Source organism: Mizuhopecten yessoensis, unplaced genomic scaffold (genome assembly GCF_002113885.1).
Source record: "Mizuhopecten yessoensis strain PY_sf001 unplaced genomic scaffold, ASM211388v2 scaffold6683, whole genome shotgun sequence".
NCBI lineage: Eukaryota > Metazoa > Mollusca > Bivalvia > Pectinida > Pectinidae > Mizuhopecten > Mizuhopecten yessoensis.
Genome location: NW_018406672.1, coordinates 598,941 through 614,635, shown reverse-complemented (window position 1 = coordinate 614,635; position 15,695 = coordinate 598,941). Strand labels below are relative to the sequence as shown.

Below are 15,695 nucleotides of genomic sequence, written 5' to 3'. Positions count from 1 at the left end.
GTTCAATATTAAGATCGTCTATCTAGCTTTCATTATATGGTCACATTCGACCTCTGGGTAACTTTCGTTTCATTTTCACGTTTTAAGTACCCAATGTTACGTTTGGGGACTATTGATCTCTGACCTAGCCATAACCTAGTAGTAGAAATTAATCTACCACGGTTGAGATAACATGCAAAATTGAAGACAAATTTCCTGCTTTAATAAAACGTTGTACATTTGATCATTATAAACGTTTAAACGGGCACCATTCGCACTGTTTCTCCAGATATTTATAAGCATATGGCACTGCCACTATATAACCTTGCCACATCCAAATTGCTGATGTCATCATTATTATGACGTCATAATTGTTCCGTTGGTTGCAACCGACCTCTCTTGACAGATGGCTATTCTATTCAGATAACAAGCATATACGATAATTATATCATCTGAAATGCATTCTGAATAATTATAAGCGCTATTGATTTGTTTTTCTGAGATAAAAATATTCCCCAAAAGTAATCATAAGTATTATACTGCTTTCTGTTGTCATTCAAAGGCAATGTGATACACATCCAACATAACGTCACAGTGCGTTTCATTGAAATTGCATTTATCTAATTGACATTTGTCTTGTCTTTGCCACTGTATGCATAAAGAAAGCAGATCAATGTTGAAATGTTCCGTTAAATTTGTGATTTTGATTTTCACTCTTTTGGCCTTCCGTAAAGCTTATGAGTTATTTATAGACATATTGGCCTCATGGTGCAGTAAAGTGTTCATTTCATTTTAATTTTCTTCATCAACAACATATTTTTTTAAGAATGTGTTTTCTTAATGATTGAACGATCTCGATCACCTGGTCGGAAATGTTCAATCAGCAAATTATTTTTATTGTCTTTGAACCCTTGAGCTGTCAATATGAATACAACCTAATGTAAAGGTCCCGTTAATACCATCGGTCATATATTAATGAACTATTTTTCTTTCCTCGGAAATAAGGAATCATTAGAATACTGGCAATGTCAACAGTGAACTGAAGATATGTGCAGCTCATGTAAATTTCAGATGCCTTTAAGGTCTTGTTGTCTGATATGTATTGAAGCATCTAGGGCAAAATCTATATATTTTTTTTTTTAATATTTTCCCCTGAATGTCATTATAATTTACTCTGAACTAAATAATCATTAAGATAAAGGCAATGTCTACAGGCAACTGGCCATATGTGCATCTCATATCCATTTCAGATGCCTTTAGGATCTTGCTGTTTGTTTTGTAATGACGCATCCAAGGCAAACTATTAGTTTGATTTTCTTAATATTGTCACCTGAATGTCAATCGAGTTCTGTCCGAAATTTCCAGTTTCAGTCCCAACTAACAAGATAAGAGTGCGTTATTGTAACCATGATGACACCAATACGATGGCCGATAGCGGCCGTCACATCTTATATCGAATATGTATATGCTTTGTACAGGTACATGTTTTAAAAATAGTACATGTACACATCTTATACCTTATACCGATTAACCGATTCCTTTCGTGATAAGACCCTGTCCGAAACAAAGGTGAAATAAAGCAGACGCATTCTAGTTTATTCGTAGATTTTGTTAAGTATATTAACCGGTTTATTTCAGAGGACAAGTTGAGTAATTATAGCTGTTTGATTTTTTGATAGAAAAGTAAAACTTCACAGAAGAGCCAAATGCTTATATATTTTAAGAATATGCGGAAGGTAAATGTCATGTGTTGACTTTATATAGGAGGTATATGTACTTTTTATATGAGATAAATGTCCTGTGATGACTTTTTATAGGAGGTACATGTGATGTGTCGCCTTTATACAGAAGGTATATATCATGTGTTGACCTTACTTAAAAGGTATATATCCTGTGTTGACCCTATATAGGAGGTATATATCCCGTGTTTCCGTTATTTTTTGCTATTAATGACATTAATGTGCTGATACTGGCGATATCATTTGGTATACTTTATAGAAATATGTGTTAATCAAGATAATAACACTGCATGGTCTGCCATCACTAACTGTTTTGACATATATGTAAAGTATTTAGCTGTCTAACCAATTCAGGATGCAAAAGAAATTCGACGAACTACTCAATAAATTATGATTAACCCCGGCTGGTTTGTTTCACATCTGTAGTTTTCTCCTATACGGATTCAGCACAGGATATACACCTTCTGTATTAAGTAAACACAGTACATTTACCTCCTTCATGAAGTCACTACAGTGCATTTATAAGTTTTATAGTGATTTATAGATTCAGCCATTACGGAGAACTATATCCTAAACCATTACAATATTAAGTCATGCACTATTCTTGAAGATGTATCATTTCCTCTTCTTTCTTATGATTCGTCCTCCAACGCATCGATAAATATATGCCACTGTATCAACAGGACTAAACTCACCAGGAGTATCTGCTCTTAGATAAATTTACAAATGAATTGTGACTAGAGTCAGGCTTTGTGTAAATCTTTTACTCTTATAAAAGCCAGGCTCACTTTCCCGTGGACGGTGATCGTATTCAATATTGACAAAGAATTTTCAGCTATAGTTAAATTATATAATTTAGCTAATAAGTAAAATGTTAAATAGCATAAATGTGATGAGAAGATATACTTTACAACGAATGTATCTATTTCGTAGAATAATATATAGTAATATAAATAATTAATATAAATATCACCAAAGTGCTCAAGTATGATCTAACTCCTCATAGAAGTTTTCAAGATATAGAGGTCTTAATGACATTCATTGTTTTGAATAACAAAATGTAAATACGATTTCCTTAGTGTCAATTAATGAATAAATTCAATTTATTAAAGATACCCAGGCAGTATGAACATCGCAACAAATTTCAACATGAAAAAGGTTATTTTTATGAGTGAAACTCAGCATAAATCCTATAGAAATTCTCATAGAACTTACAGAAGTACACATAGAAAGTCATTTAATGCATGACACCCGCATTTGAAGTGATGAAACTGCCTTGTTATTCTGTAGTGAAAATTATGAAGTGACAGAAAAAAACACTATTCTGTGCCCGGTGTAAAGAATTGAACTGGAAGACTGGCAAACAACGCTCTGATCGAATTTTGCTTTGACATCATAGTTATTCTTTTGAAAATATTTACCCACTGTGAAAAATATTCAGTATTAGATCAAAATAATCTAAACAACACCTTTCTAACATATTAAATAATTTCTGCTTTTTAAAATAGTAATGCAGTTTCACAAAACTCGAACTAAATTCTTAATTTGAATAAAAAAAATACTAAGTAACATTTTCCCAACAAAGTAACCGTTGAAACACGATGCACGAAGTCACTAGGCGATATAAGTTTGTTTTTTAAGCAGGGTGCCTAAACAACAAACAAATATGTCACATCCATTAGTATGCGAATATGTCTTGGTAATAATCTGGTTTTAATTAATTCGTTTACACTTTTTCTGTAGAAATGCCAGGGTTGCATCTTCCATATTGTACTTTGAAGGTAGTTTCTCCTTATCTGGCTACTGGTTGTACGGTTCCTTTCCTCAGCAATGGACCGTCCTTGTAGAGTAGCATAGCTGGCCAGACAACGTAATCCACTGTGTCACCTGATCTAGTGTATGCCTGGAACATGTCAAAGCGAATTTGCTTCTCTTTGCTGACATCGGGCCATAGGAGAAACAGTCTTGGATGGTGTGTAACCATGCTCCAGCATATCTCTATACACTTTTCTGTGTACGGCAATACCAGCTTTGATTTGTCCTTCAGGGACTTGTGCCTTGCAAGACTTGCTTTCACGATCTTGAATGAAATAATTTTGTAACACAATATATCATAATCGCCTTCGTATAAAGTTCCGTTACACAAGTATGCTATTCTTAGTATATGCTATCTTATCTTTGATATATTAACTTAACACGAAACAGTAACTTATCATGCTTTTCAGATACTCTCATTTTTTCCTTATGTGTCAAACATTGTTCTTATCTTGTTGTTCTAAAGTTAATAAATTAAATCTTTCATATTTTCAATACACTTGGACGGACTCTTATGCGTACATGTATGAACTCATAGTTTTGATGCAAAAAGATAACAACAGACACTGTCTGTAGAGACAGCAAAACCTAAGGCAATAACCTTATAATTGAATTAACATAAACTTCTTGTGACTGTGACTTGAAGCAACTTCAAGATAGGGCAGATTCAAACGTTAGTATTTTGTTATCGAATTTCAAAAAGGAAACTTGATGTGAAAGATAAAATTCTGGTATTGTATTTTAAATTCGCTTAAAATGATAATGGTCAATGATTCCAACTACCATAATAATATAATACTCACATCAACTGCAGCCCTCCTTGTAAAAACAGAAGCGCCATGTTGTGCATCGATCAGATTGCGTTTGATTGCCTCTGATCCCTCTGGTAGTTTTCCCTGAATAATGTGTATTGACCAGTTTAGGTTTGAATAAACTGTTGTTTTGCTAAAAATAACAATCTGCATAAAAACACACTCAAAATGTTTACTTAAAATGTCCTTGTTACCATAATTTGTATATGTTACCTGTTGTGTATTGTGTGTTTGAAAACTGCAGCAAACCATTTCAAGATGGGTTAAATTTTTGGCAGCGATCATTTCACATTCCCTGTAACAAAACTTGAGAAAAAAACTTGATCAGCAAGAAACTTTTTTCACAGAATAATAATAACTTTGCTCCGTTAATATTATTTGACGAAATTAAAAAATAACCTTTCGTAGAAATATAAACATTTAAAGTTAAATAATTTATAAAAACGAAAAAAGAAATTTCAAAATGTTTTTTTGAATAACGTAAAGAAGGAAGAGCATCCGTTTATTTGAGATACAGTATGAACATATTTCGCAACATCATGTAAACTATCTTGATTCAATTTATGTTTGATATTGCAACATACTTCAAAACTTCCAAATAAATGAGAAATAGAAAATTATCAGTTCACATTTTTTTTTGATATTCTCGAAGGTCACGAAATAATAGAATAATTCATTTTAAGGTCTAGTTATTAACCTGTAGCATTTCCAACAGGACTTCTATACATGCACGGTCCTGTTTTTCCACTTTTTTGGGATTCATTTTATCTATGGCGTCCGTCCATTCGTTGTCGTAAAGTTCGCCGTACTTCACCGCCAGCTTCTGTGGACGGTTTGGGTCGCTTAAGTCTGTGATCGCTGGATTATTGTGCGTTAGTTTGTCTCCAGCCATCTTGCTCATTCTGTTATTTGAAAAAGATAGTATGCTTTTACGATGTATGTATGAATGTGTATATCGATAGCAGAATTTCCAATAACATCAAATGCGTTTAATGTAACGGTTTCTGACGTATATGTTGTATTTGATGCGTTGACTTCTAGATGACGATACAATGCTGACCAAAAATAATTTCTATAACTTACAGATTTATTTAATATTGATTTTGTAACGAAGATACACATTTTACATAGTTTTGATTTGTGAAAGAAAATGATATTTTGACAAATACTTGATTAAAAAGCTATTCGTTCAACAGATCTTACATAGACACACAATAAATGTGACTTCACCTTGTCAACAGCCCTTCCTTTTCTTCTTTAACACTGTGAAGTTCTTGATTTAAACTCTGAATCTTGTCTTCCAATTTCATCAAATGTTGATCATACTTTCCCTTCAAGTCCTGTAGTATAGATTCGTAATGTTTCCTATCATTTTCATGAGTTCTATCGTAGTCTTCGTAGTCTTGTGTTTGTCTCTCATGCTGAATTTTCCTCTGTTGGGATGGAGTCTCTAGTTCAGTGGTTGCAGTCTCTGGTCGTGTAGATGATACCTCCGCTTTAACTATTGTGTTTCTCTCCGGATTATCTGTTAACCTGCATGTATATAAAGATATAAATCATAAGTAACTTGATCAACTGCAAAAAGTATAAACACCTACTTATTAGTGAAAATGTATGTGAGGTTTGCACGCTAGTTTTATAGCATTTCATTTTCGACAGGTTTACCAAGCATGCTTATTTATAGTATATTTATAGTAAACAACTTCCTTTTTAATCGATAGAAAACCGTACAGCTTCTCATAAGCCCTGTTATCCGTATGTAAGACACACGTTGCTCATCTAGAAGCGTAAAATAATAGAATATCTCACCCTTTTTCCCACTGGGATTGAGATTGGGGAATCTCAACCCAAGGGGAAGACTAAGTTACCAAACATAAGGCTTTGACGAGATAACTTATATTTCCAATATCACCTCAAAGGGTTAATTGTTTTTTTGTCTCTTTCCCTGTTTCCTCATTGTGTATCATATACAAATGTAATGTTAAGGTTACAGGCTAAATTTAGGGTGGTTGACGTGACGTCATTGTAACGTTGAACTGACGTCATACAATTGTTATGAATAGGGGAATCCCCCCTTCTCAAACCTTGGGTGAGACAAGGATTTATCTTACCCTGGATAGATTTATCCTTACTTTTACCGGTGTGATATTTTTCTGTCTCACTCTAAGGTTGAGACAAGCTACACGTGCTCTTTGCACGTTCTCAACAATATACGTGTCGTTTATGACGTGACCCGGAAGAAGAACTGCTTTTATGAGATCACACACATACGCAAGTTCGTCTGCTAATCTTGCCATGTTTAAATTTGACATAAAAAAACGGGATTGTTTTTAAAATGTTTAAAGTCGGTGATCTGGTAAATGTTGGATCAGAACCTATGCTATGTTCAAAGTACGTCTGTGTGATACTTGTGAAGTTGTGAGTGCCAGCAAACACCAATTTGTGAAAGGTTTGGCAGACGATGCATTTGTCTTTTCTGACATGTTTAATGCAGAATTAGAATCCGTTTTTATAAATACAGATATCAATGAGCCCAAAATTATTTTTCACCCTGTATCTGCCCCCTTTTTGATCACCAGAAGTGTAATTACTGCTTCGAATTCGCCTCCCGTTGCCGACACACATGTGGGCGACGAAGACAACACACGCGTACCGCCATGAGGCTGTAAACACATATATGAACAAGAACAAGAACAGTACATTCATACGTATGGAAGATGAAGGTTTAGCAGATTTAGCAGACTTCATTACAGAAAATGAAAACAAAAATACTCTCAGAAAAACCCTGTCCTATATCAACCTGCTGAGATCATTTCTGAAAACAAACGGAAAACCGTGACATTCATCAAATTCCAGGCAATGAACTTGATAATTTACTTTCCAAATTATTCGTCTGTGACAGACAAAAAGAAGGTTCGCAATATCAATAAGTTACTCGAGGGGACATCTGGGTTCTATTGAACAGTATTTGAAGCGACATAAATAAGGAACAAGTCTGATTACCGGATACACATTTGCTAGTACGCGTGATGCTCTTAGGTGTAAAGAAAAGGATTGAAAAAAACAGGTTTGGGCAACAAACCAATGACCGCGGATAGAATAAATGACAACGACATAGACTAAGTGTATAAATGTGGTCAATTTGGGAATGACTCTCCTCGCAGTTTGCTAGACACGTTATTGCTGAACAATAAACTACACTTTGGAATTAGGGGAGAGGAGCATAGGGCCGTGTGCTGGGGACATTGAATTATGTTTCGATGGAGTTCTTATCATACAATGAAAGACAAACAAACAAGGACGGGAGTTGACATAACAAATATCAGGGATAGCAAGCCAACGATGTACGCCACACCGGACAACCCAGAACGATGCCCGGTACTGGCATATAAAGTATTCTCCAACACACGTCCGGCAAACTTTTCAAATCATGATCATCCTTTCTACCTATCTACGGTAACAAATAAAACAAAACCAGGTGAAAATGAGCAATTGTGAAAATGAGATGTTGTTGGAAACGGGAATTCCCGACACACAAGCAGTTCACATAACGGGACATAAAAACCCACAGTCACTAACCAACTATCGCTTATTGAGGAATCTCCAAAAACAAAATATGACAGCTTTCTTGACTAATAATCAACCTGTTTCCGATGTTTCTAACATTAGATGTGTTCCCCCAAATTCATACTCCACGCGGCCGCCAATTTCAAGCACTCTAACTTCCTCTGAGAATTACTCCAATTTGACACAACAACACAACAGCGTCTCCTTGTGTGATACAAATACATTAGCATCCACGATTTGTCATGGATGCACTATAGAAGGTGATACCTTTAATATAAATATCCAACCATCATCAAAGAAGAAAATTCGAAACAAGCGCTGTGTACGTGTCATCCTGTCGGATACAGACAGTGATTAGTGAATGGACTCAAAATGAGAGACTGGGAATCACGTGACATGTTTGACACTGCAAAACTTTCTCATAAACCAATTTGAAATGCAAATATATTTTTAACTTAAACTTAATATATTTCTTACTCATAAATAAAAACATAGTCGAATATAAGAAAATATATATTTTGTGGGATGTCCTATTAATACTGTATGTATGCGTCATTCCCATCGGGAAGATGCTTAAGTTAACTTCTTAACCCTTTGATTTTAGCGTTGCCCGCCTAAACGATGGAATTTATTTTTTAAATGTATGTGTACAGCGAAATAGCCAAACAGAGCAAAATGACCGAGTTTTAGTATATTGTCTTCATTTTAACAGCAGATGCTGAAATGTAATTCTTTATTTTGTTTGCATACTGTATCTAATGCCAAATTGATGGGTGCAATCACATATGTGTGTAAATGTTCAAGATGAAGACGGCACACTGTGGTAATGGCACGGTTCATAATATACACACAAATCAGTTATTTTTGTTTGATCGAAATTCGCCATAATCATATATTTTCAGTGTCTTGCAAGATATTTCGTCCTTCTTCATTTCTATGATTTTTTTATATGTTTACTTTCCTTTTTAATCATGTTTGTTTCCCCCATCCAAATTATAAATTCGTTGTTTAGAAGAAAATTCTGATACCCGGAAAGCCAGGAACAGGGTGTACGTAAGTAAACAGCAGTTTGTGACTAAAAGGTTCGTTTTTATAAAAATATCGAATATAAATATCGAATATAAATATAAGGCAGATGTTATGTCATAGTCACAGTGACAACATTGCAGCCAAACGGTGCCTGGGAATTTCATGGCTTGGTAGAGTAAATCGCTCTGGCTTTACACCAGACATCTGTCTACTTGTGTGTCTGTAAACGTGTAAAAAGGGTGCGCATCTCAGTCCGTTAACATTTTGCAAACCATGTTTTGTGCTATTTATTCCTATTCCCTAATAAATGTATGCTATTCTGATTAGCTAAGAATAAACAAAAATCTTACGAATAAGTATATTCCATTAGACTTATTCACTTACTCTTTAAATTTCTCTCTGACAGCAAAAATCTGAGTCTGTGCTTCTGCATATGTCAGTGTGTGTTCCTCAGTCAGCTGGTGATCTTTCTGTATATCTGGTGGTTTGGCATCAGCTCTGCCATTCAAAACACCATGCAGCCATTCGATCAGTTGACACACTCTGGTAAGCGCTATGGAAGCACTGTCATCCCCTTTTCTGAAATAGTACACTATATAGTTGATATTATAAGTTAAGATCTAAAGTGCTATGCAGGGCATTCCGTTATCTCCTTCTTTTCAAAAGTAGATTAGATAAATTATGATTTCGGCATTTTGGCCCCTAGTAACAGCGATGAATCTTAGAAGGATGAAATAGCTATATGATATATGATGCTGTGCAAGCAGTTTTGAATATTGTATCTATTTTCAAATTTTTAAATGTGTAATCATTTGTGTGTGTGTGAGAGAGAGATAGAGAGGCGGGGGGGGGGGGGGGGGGGNGTCATCTGTCAAACACTGCACCACTCGACAGTGGATAGCGCACTTGCCTTTCCCCAAGGCGGCCGAGGTTCGATTCCCCGATCGGACGTGAAAAGGTTGGGGTCACCTGCCCGGCAATGTGGGTTTTCTCCGAGTACTCCGGTTTCCTCCCACACTAAGACCCCCCCACGCGCTAACATCCGGGCCAACAAGAGTGATTAATGTAAGTTGAAATAACTTGTTTCAAAATTGTTGTAAAATAAATAATATTTATATTTATTTAAACACTCGTTAAAATATGTATTACTGATACATGTATATGGATTGAATCATATGATTCAATTAAATACTGAGATACACTTAAGTTAAATGAATAGGCAGTTAAAATGTCAGAAGTAATAGTTGAAATGGATGCGTATATTGGCATATTATAAAATATATGTTCGTCTCGTTATAATTGTTCAAGTGTGCTCCCTCTCTCGGTCTGTGTATATCATGTCTACCACGGCATGTACTTACTGCGGTAAAGGTTGATTGGTTTGTTTAGTGACTTGCACCTTCGTTACTTGTTTCCCTTTAGCTTCAAGTGATTGTCCTTGAGGATGTCCTCCTTTATTCTGCGAGGATATTTGTATAAAAAGATGCTTTAAATGCTAAATTTCATAAATAACAAATGTCTAATATTGAAATTGTATCCAAAGATATAAATCAATCATGCTCATTCGGCTACCTTGATATCTGTTATCAAAGTACGTTTATATCAACAATAGTCTTCTTACCTTTATTGCTTCAGAAGCTGCAACTATTGATGACTTCAGCATAGAATAGCTTTTGTCCTTCACAAGTTGTTCTCGTTTCATAGAATAATTTTTTTCTATTGCGTTTTCAAGCCTTCCAAAGGCCTCTATGGTATTTCCGTTTCTCTGTGAATGGTTAAAACATACAAATCATGGCCGATATGTCATCATTATGTTTATTCTATATAAAAGGTGATGATGTGAATCCATAGTTTTACAACAAAACCCTTTATTGAAAACTATAATTGTTGAACTATTATTTTATACATGTATCTTAATTACAGTAATAATATTTACTGAAAATGGCAGAGTAGTGCAAAAAACATACCGATTTAAAGAAAATAGATGCTTGTCAATGAAAAGCACAGTTCTTTCGTAATCAGAATTAGTGCATTCATGCATTTATATTATCTTATAATTGTTTAATTTTTGGCTGTTTTTGTTTTGTTTTTCTCCAAGAAGAACGCCTTGCTCAAATATCTTTAGGAAATGTAATAGTAATTATATATAGATATCACTTTTTGAAAAGTCAGCATCCACGTTCAATAAATATATATTGCGAACCAGAGCATGTTTGACTGATAAAAAATACCGACTATTAGTTTCCGTGTAAATGAATATAGAAATACAAAGTTATCTAGAGAATGTGTAATAACGTCAGTTGAAATTAAAGAAGTAATAATTAACACTCACAAAAACAAAACGAATGGTGTATAGGAATTCGTTATCTGTGATCCTTAATTCACTTGAAATACGAAATTCTCAGTTGTTTAAAGCGACTTATATTACTTACTGTAGATACACATATCTTCAGGCCATCCCAAACTAATTTAACCTCCCTTTTTCCTAAGAAGTTTGGTTTCCCCATTAAATATTTTTCCAATGCATCGACTTCAGGAGGGAGGACATTGCTATGAATACACAAAAGAAATTTGATATATAGATATATTCATAACTAAGTTCCATGCTTAAGATGTAATCATATTTAAATCATAAGCTAAAACAATCATATACTTCTAAACAAGTGCAATGTATGATGTAAGTAAACGCATTCATATCAATGTAAAAAAAATATCCCAATCGGTGAAACAAGCACTACATGACATTGTAACCCGTCTAATTTGTAACGACCATGTACCTGACACAGTGATAACGTTATACGACCATGTACCTGAGACAGTGATAACGTTATACGATCATGTACTGACACACAGATAACGCTACACAACCATGTACTGACACAGTGATAACGTTATACAACCATGTACTGACACACAGATAACGTTACACCACCATGTACTGACACAATGATAACGTTATACAACCATGTACTGAAACACAAATCACGTTACACCACCATGTACTGACACACAGATAACGTTATACGACCATGTATACAACCATGTACTGAAACACAAATCACGTTACACCACCATGTACTTACACACAGATAACGTTATACAACCATGCACTGACACTCAGATAACGTTATACAACCATGTACTGACACTCAGATAACGTTATACAACCATGTACTGACACAGTGATAACGTTACACAACCATGTACTGACACAGTGACACAGTGATAACGTTATACGACCATGAACTGACACACAGATAACGTTTTACAACCATGTACTGACACACAGATAACGTTACACAACCATGTACGGACACACAGATAACGTTATACAACCATGTACTGACACACAACAGATAACGTTACACAACCATGTACTGACACAGTGATAACGTTATACAACCATGTACTGACACACAGATAACGTTATACGACCATGTACTGACACAGTGATAACGTTATACGACCATGAACTGACACACAGATAACGTTTTAGAACCATGTACTGACACACAGATAACGTTATACAACCATGCACTGACACTCAGATAACGTTATACAACCATGTACTGACACACAGATAACGTTTTAGAACCATATACTGACACACAGATAACGTTATAAAACCATGTATTGACACACAGATAACGTTATACAACCATGTACTGACACACAGATAACGTTCTACAACCATGTACTGACACAGTGATAACGTTATACGACCATGTACTCACCCAGTGATAACGTTATACGAACATGTACTGACACAGTGATAACGTTACACCACCATATACCGACACACAGATAACGTTATACGATCATGTACTGACACACAGATAACGTTATACGACCATGTACCTGACACAGTGATAACGTTACACAACCATGTACTGACACAGTGATAACGTTATACGACCATGAACTGACACACAGATAACGTTTTAGAACCATGTACTGACACACAGATAACGTTATAAAACCATGTATTGACACACAGATAACGTTATACAACCATGTAATGACACACAGATAAGGTGATACGACCATGTAATGACACACAGATAACGTGATACGACCATGTACCTGACAAAGTGATAACGTTATTCAACCATGTACTGACACACAGATAACGTTATAAAACCATGTATTGACACACAGATAACGTTATACAACCATGTAATGACACACAGATAAGGTGATACGACCATGTACTGACACACAGATAACGTGATACGACTATGTACCTGACACAGTGATAACGTTATTCAACCATGTACTGACACACAGATAACGTTATAAAACCATGTATTGACACACAGATAACGTTATACAACCATGTAATGACACACAGATAAGGTGATACGACCATGTACTGACACACAGATAACGTGATACGATGACACACAGATAACGTTATACGACCATGTACCTGACACAGTGATAACGTTACACAACCATGTACTGACACACAGATAACGTTTTAGAACCATGTACTGACACACAGATAACGTTATAAAACCATGTATTGACACACATATAACGTTATACAACCATGTACTGACACACAGATAAGGTGATACGTCAATGTACTGACACACAGATAACGTGATACGACCATGAACGTTATACAACCATGTACTGACACACAGATAAGGTGATACGCCCATGTACTGACACACAGATAACGTGATACGATGACACACAGATAACGTTATACGACCATGTACTGGACACAGTAATAACGTTATACGATCATGTACTGACACACAGATAACGTTATACGACCATGTTCCTGACACAGTGATAACGTTACACAACCATGTACTGACACACAGATAACGTTATACAACCATGTACTGACACACAGATAAGGTGATACGACCATGTACTGACACACAGATAACGTGATACGACCATGTACCTGACACAGTGATAACGTTATTCAACCATGTACTGACACACAGATAACGTTATACGACCATGTACCTGACACAGTGATAACGTTATACAACCATGTACTGACACACAGATAACGTTTTAGAACCATGTACTGACACACAGATAACGTTATACAACTATGTACTGACACACAGATAACGTTATACAACCATGTACTGACACTGTGATAACGTTATACAACCATGTACTGACACACAAATCACGTTACACCACCATATACTGACACAGTGCTAACGTTACACAACGCTGTACTGACACACAGATAACGTTATACGACCATGTAACGACACACAGATAACGTTACACCACCATGTACTGACACAGTGATAACGTTATACGACCATGCACTGACACACAGATAACGTTATACAACCATGTACTGACACTCAGATAACGTTATACAACCATGTACTGACACACACATAACGTTATACAACCATGTACTGACACACAGATAATGTGGTACGACCATGTACTGACACACAGATAACGTGATACCACAACCATGTACTGACACACAGATAACGTTATACTGTATAACCATGTACTGACACACAGATAACGTTACACCACCATGTACTGACACACAGATAACGTTATACGACCGTGTACTGACACAGTGATAACGTTATACAACCATGTACTGACACAGTGATAACGTTATACAACCATCTACTGACACACAAATAACGTTATACAACCATGTACTGACACAGTGATAACGTTATATGACCATGTACTGACACAGTAATAACGTTATACGAACATGTACTGACACAGTGATAACGTTATACGACCATGAACTGACACACAGATAACGTTTTAGAACCATGTACTGACACGCAGATAACGTTATACAACTATGTACTGACACACAGATAACGTTATACAACTATGTACTGACACACAAATAACGTTATACAACCATGTACTGACACAGTGATAACGTTACACAACCATCCATGTACTGACACTGTGATAACGTTATACAACAATGTACTGACACACAGATAACGTTATACAACCATGTACTGACACACATATAACGTTATACGACCATGTACTGACACACAGATAACGTGATACGACCATGTACCTGACACAGTGATAACGTTCCACAACCATGTACTGACACACAAATAACGTTATACGACCATGTACCTGACACAGTGATACCGTTACACAACCATGTACTGACACACAAATAACGTTATACGACCATGTACCTGACACAGTGATACCGTTACACAACCATGTACTGACACACAAATAACGTTATACGACCATGTACCTGACACAGTGATACCGTTACACAACCATGTACTGACACACAAATAACGTTATACGACCATGTACCTGACACAGTGATACCGTTACACAACCATGTACTGACACACAAATAACGTTATACGACCATGTACCTGACACAGTGATAACGTTATACAAACATGTACTGACACACAGATAACGTTTTAGAACCATGTACTGACACGCAGATAACGTTATACAACTATGTACTGACACACAAATAACGTTATACAACCATGTACTGACACAGTGATAACGTTACACAACCATGTACTGACACAAAGATAACGTTATACAACCATGTACTGACACACAGATAATGTGGTACGACCATGTACTGACACACAGATAACGTGATACCACAACCATGTACTGACACACAGATAACGTTATACGACCATGTACTGACACACAGATAACGTTATACAACCATGTACTGACACACAGATAATGTGATACGACCATGTACTGACACACAGATAACGTG

General features: G+C 35.8%; 1 protein-coding gene across 1 annotated transcript in view; it reads right to left on the bottom strand.

Annotated features, from left to right (window-relative positions):
- Positions 1 to 2,464: 2,464 nt before the first annotated feature.
- LOC110452420 overlaps positions 2,465 to 15,695 on the bottom strand; it is an 18,447-nt gene continuing 5,216 nt past the window's right edge. The window contains exons 2-10 of the mRNA XM_021500927.1: positions 11,374 to 11,491; positions 10,563 to 10,706; positions 10,303 to 10,400; positions 9,326 to 9,520; positions 5,576 to 5,878; positions 5,043 to 5,247; positions 4,559 to 4,651; positions 4,337 to 4,429; positions 2,465 to 3,798 (exon numbers count right to left, since the gene is read on the bottom strand). Of these exons, the coding sequence (XP_021356602.1) occupies positions 3,511 to 3,798; positions 4,337 to 4,429; positions 4,559 to 4,651; positions 5,043 to 5,247; positions 5,576 to 5,878; positions 9,326 to 9,520; positions 10,303 to 10,400; positions 10,563 to 10,706; positions 11,374 to 11,491 (1,537 nt within the window). The 3' untranslated portion in view covers positions 2,465 to 3,510. The remainder of the gene's footprint in view (positions 3,799 to 4,336; positions 4,430 to 4,558; positions 4,652 to 5,042; positions 5,248 to 5,575; positions 5,879 to 9,325; positions 9,521 to 10,302; positions 10,401 to 10,562; positions 10,707 to 11,373; positions 11,492 to 15,695) is intronic.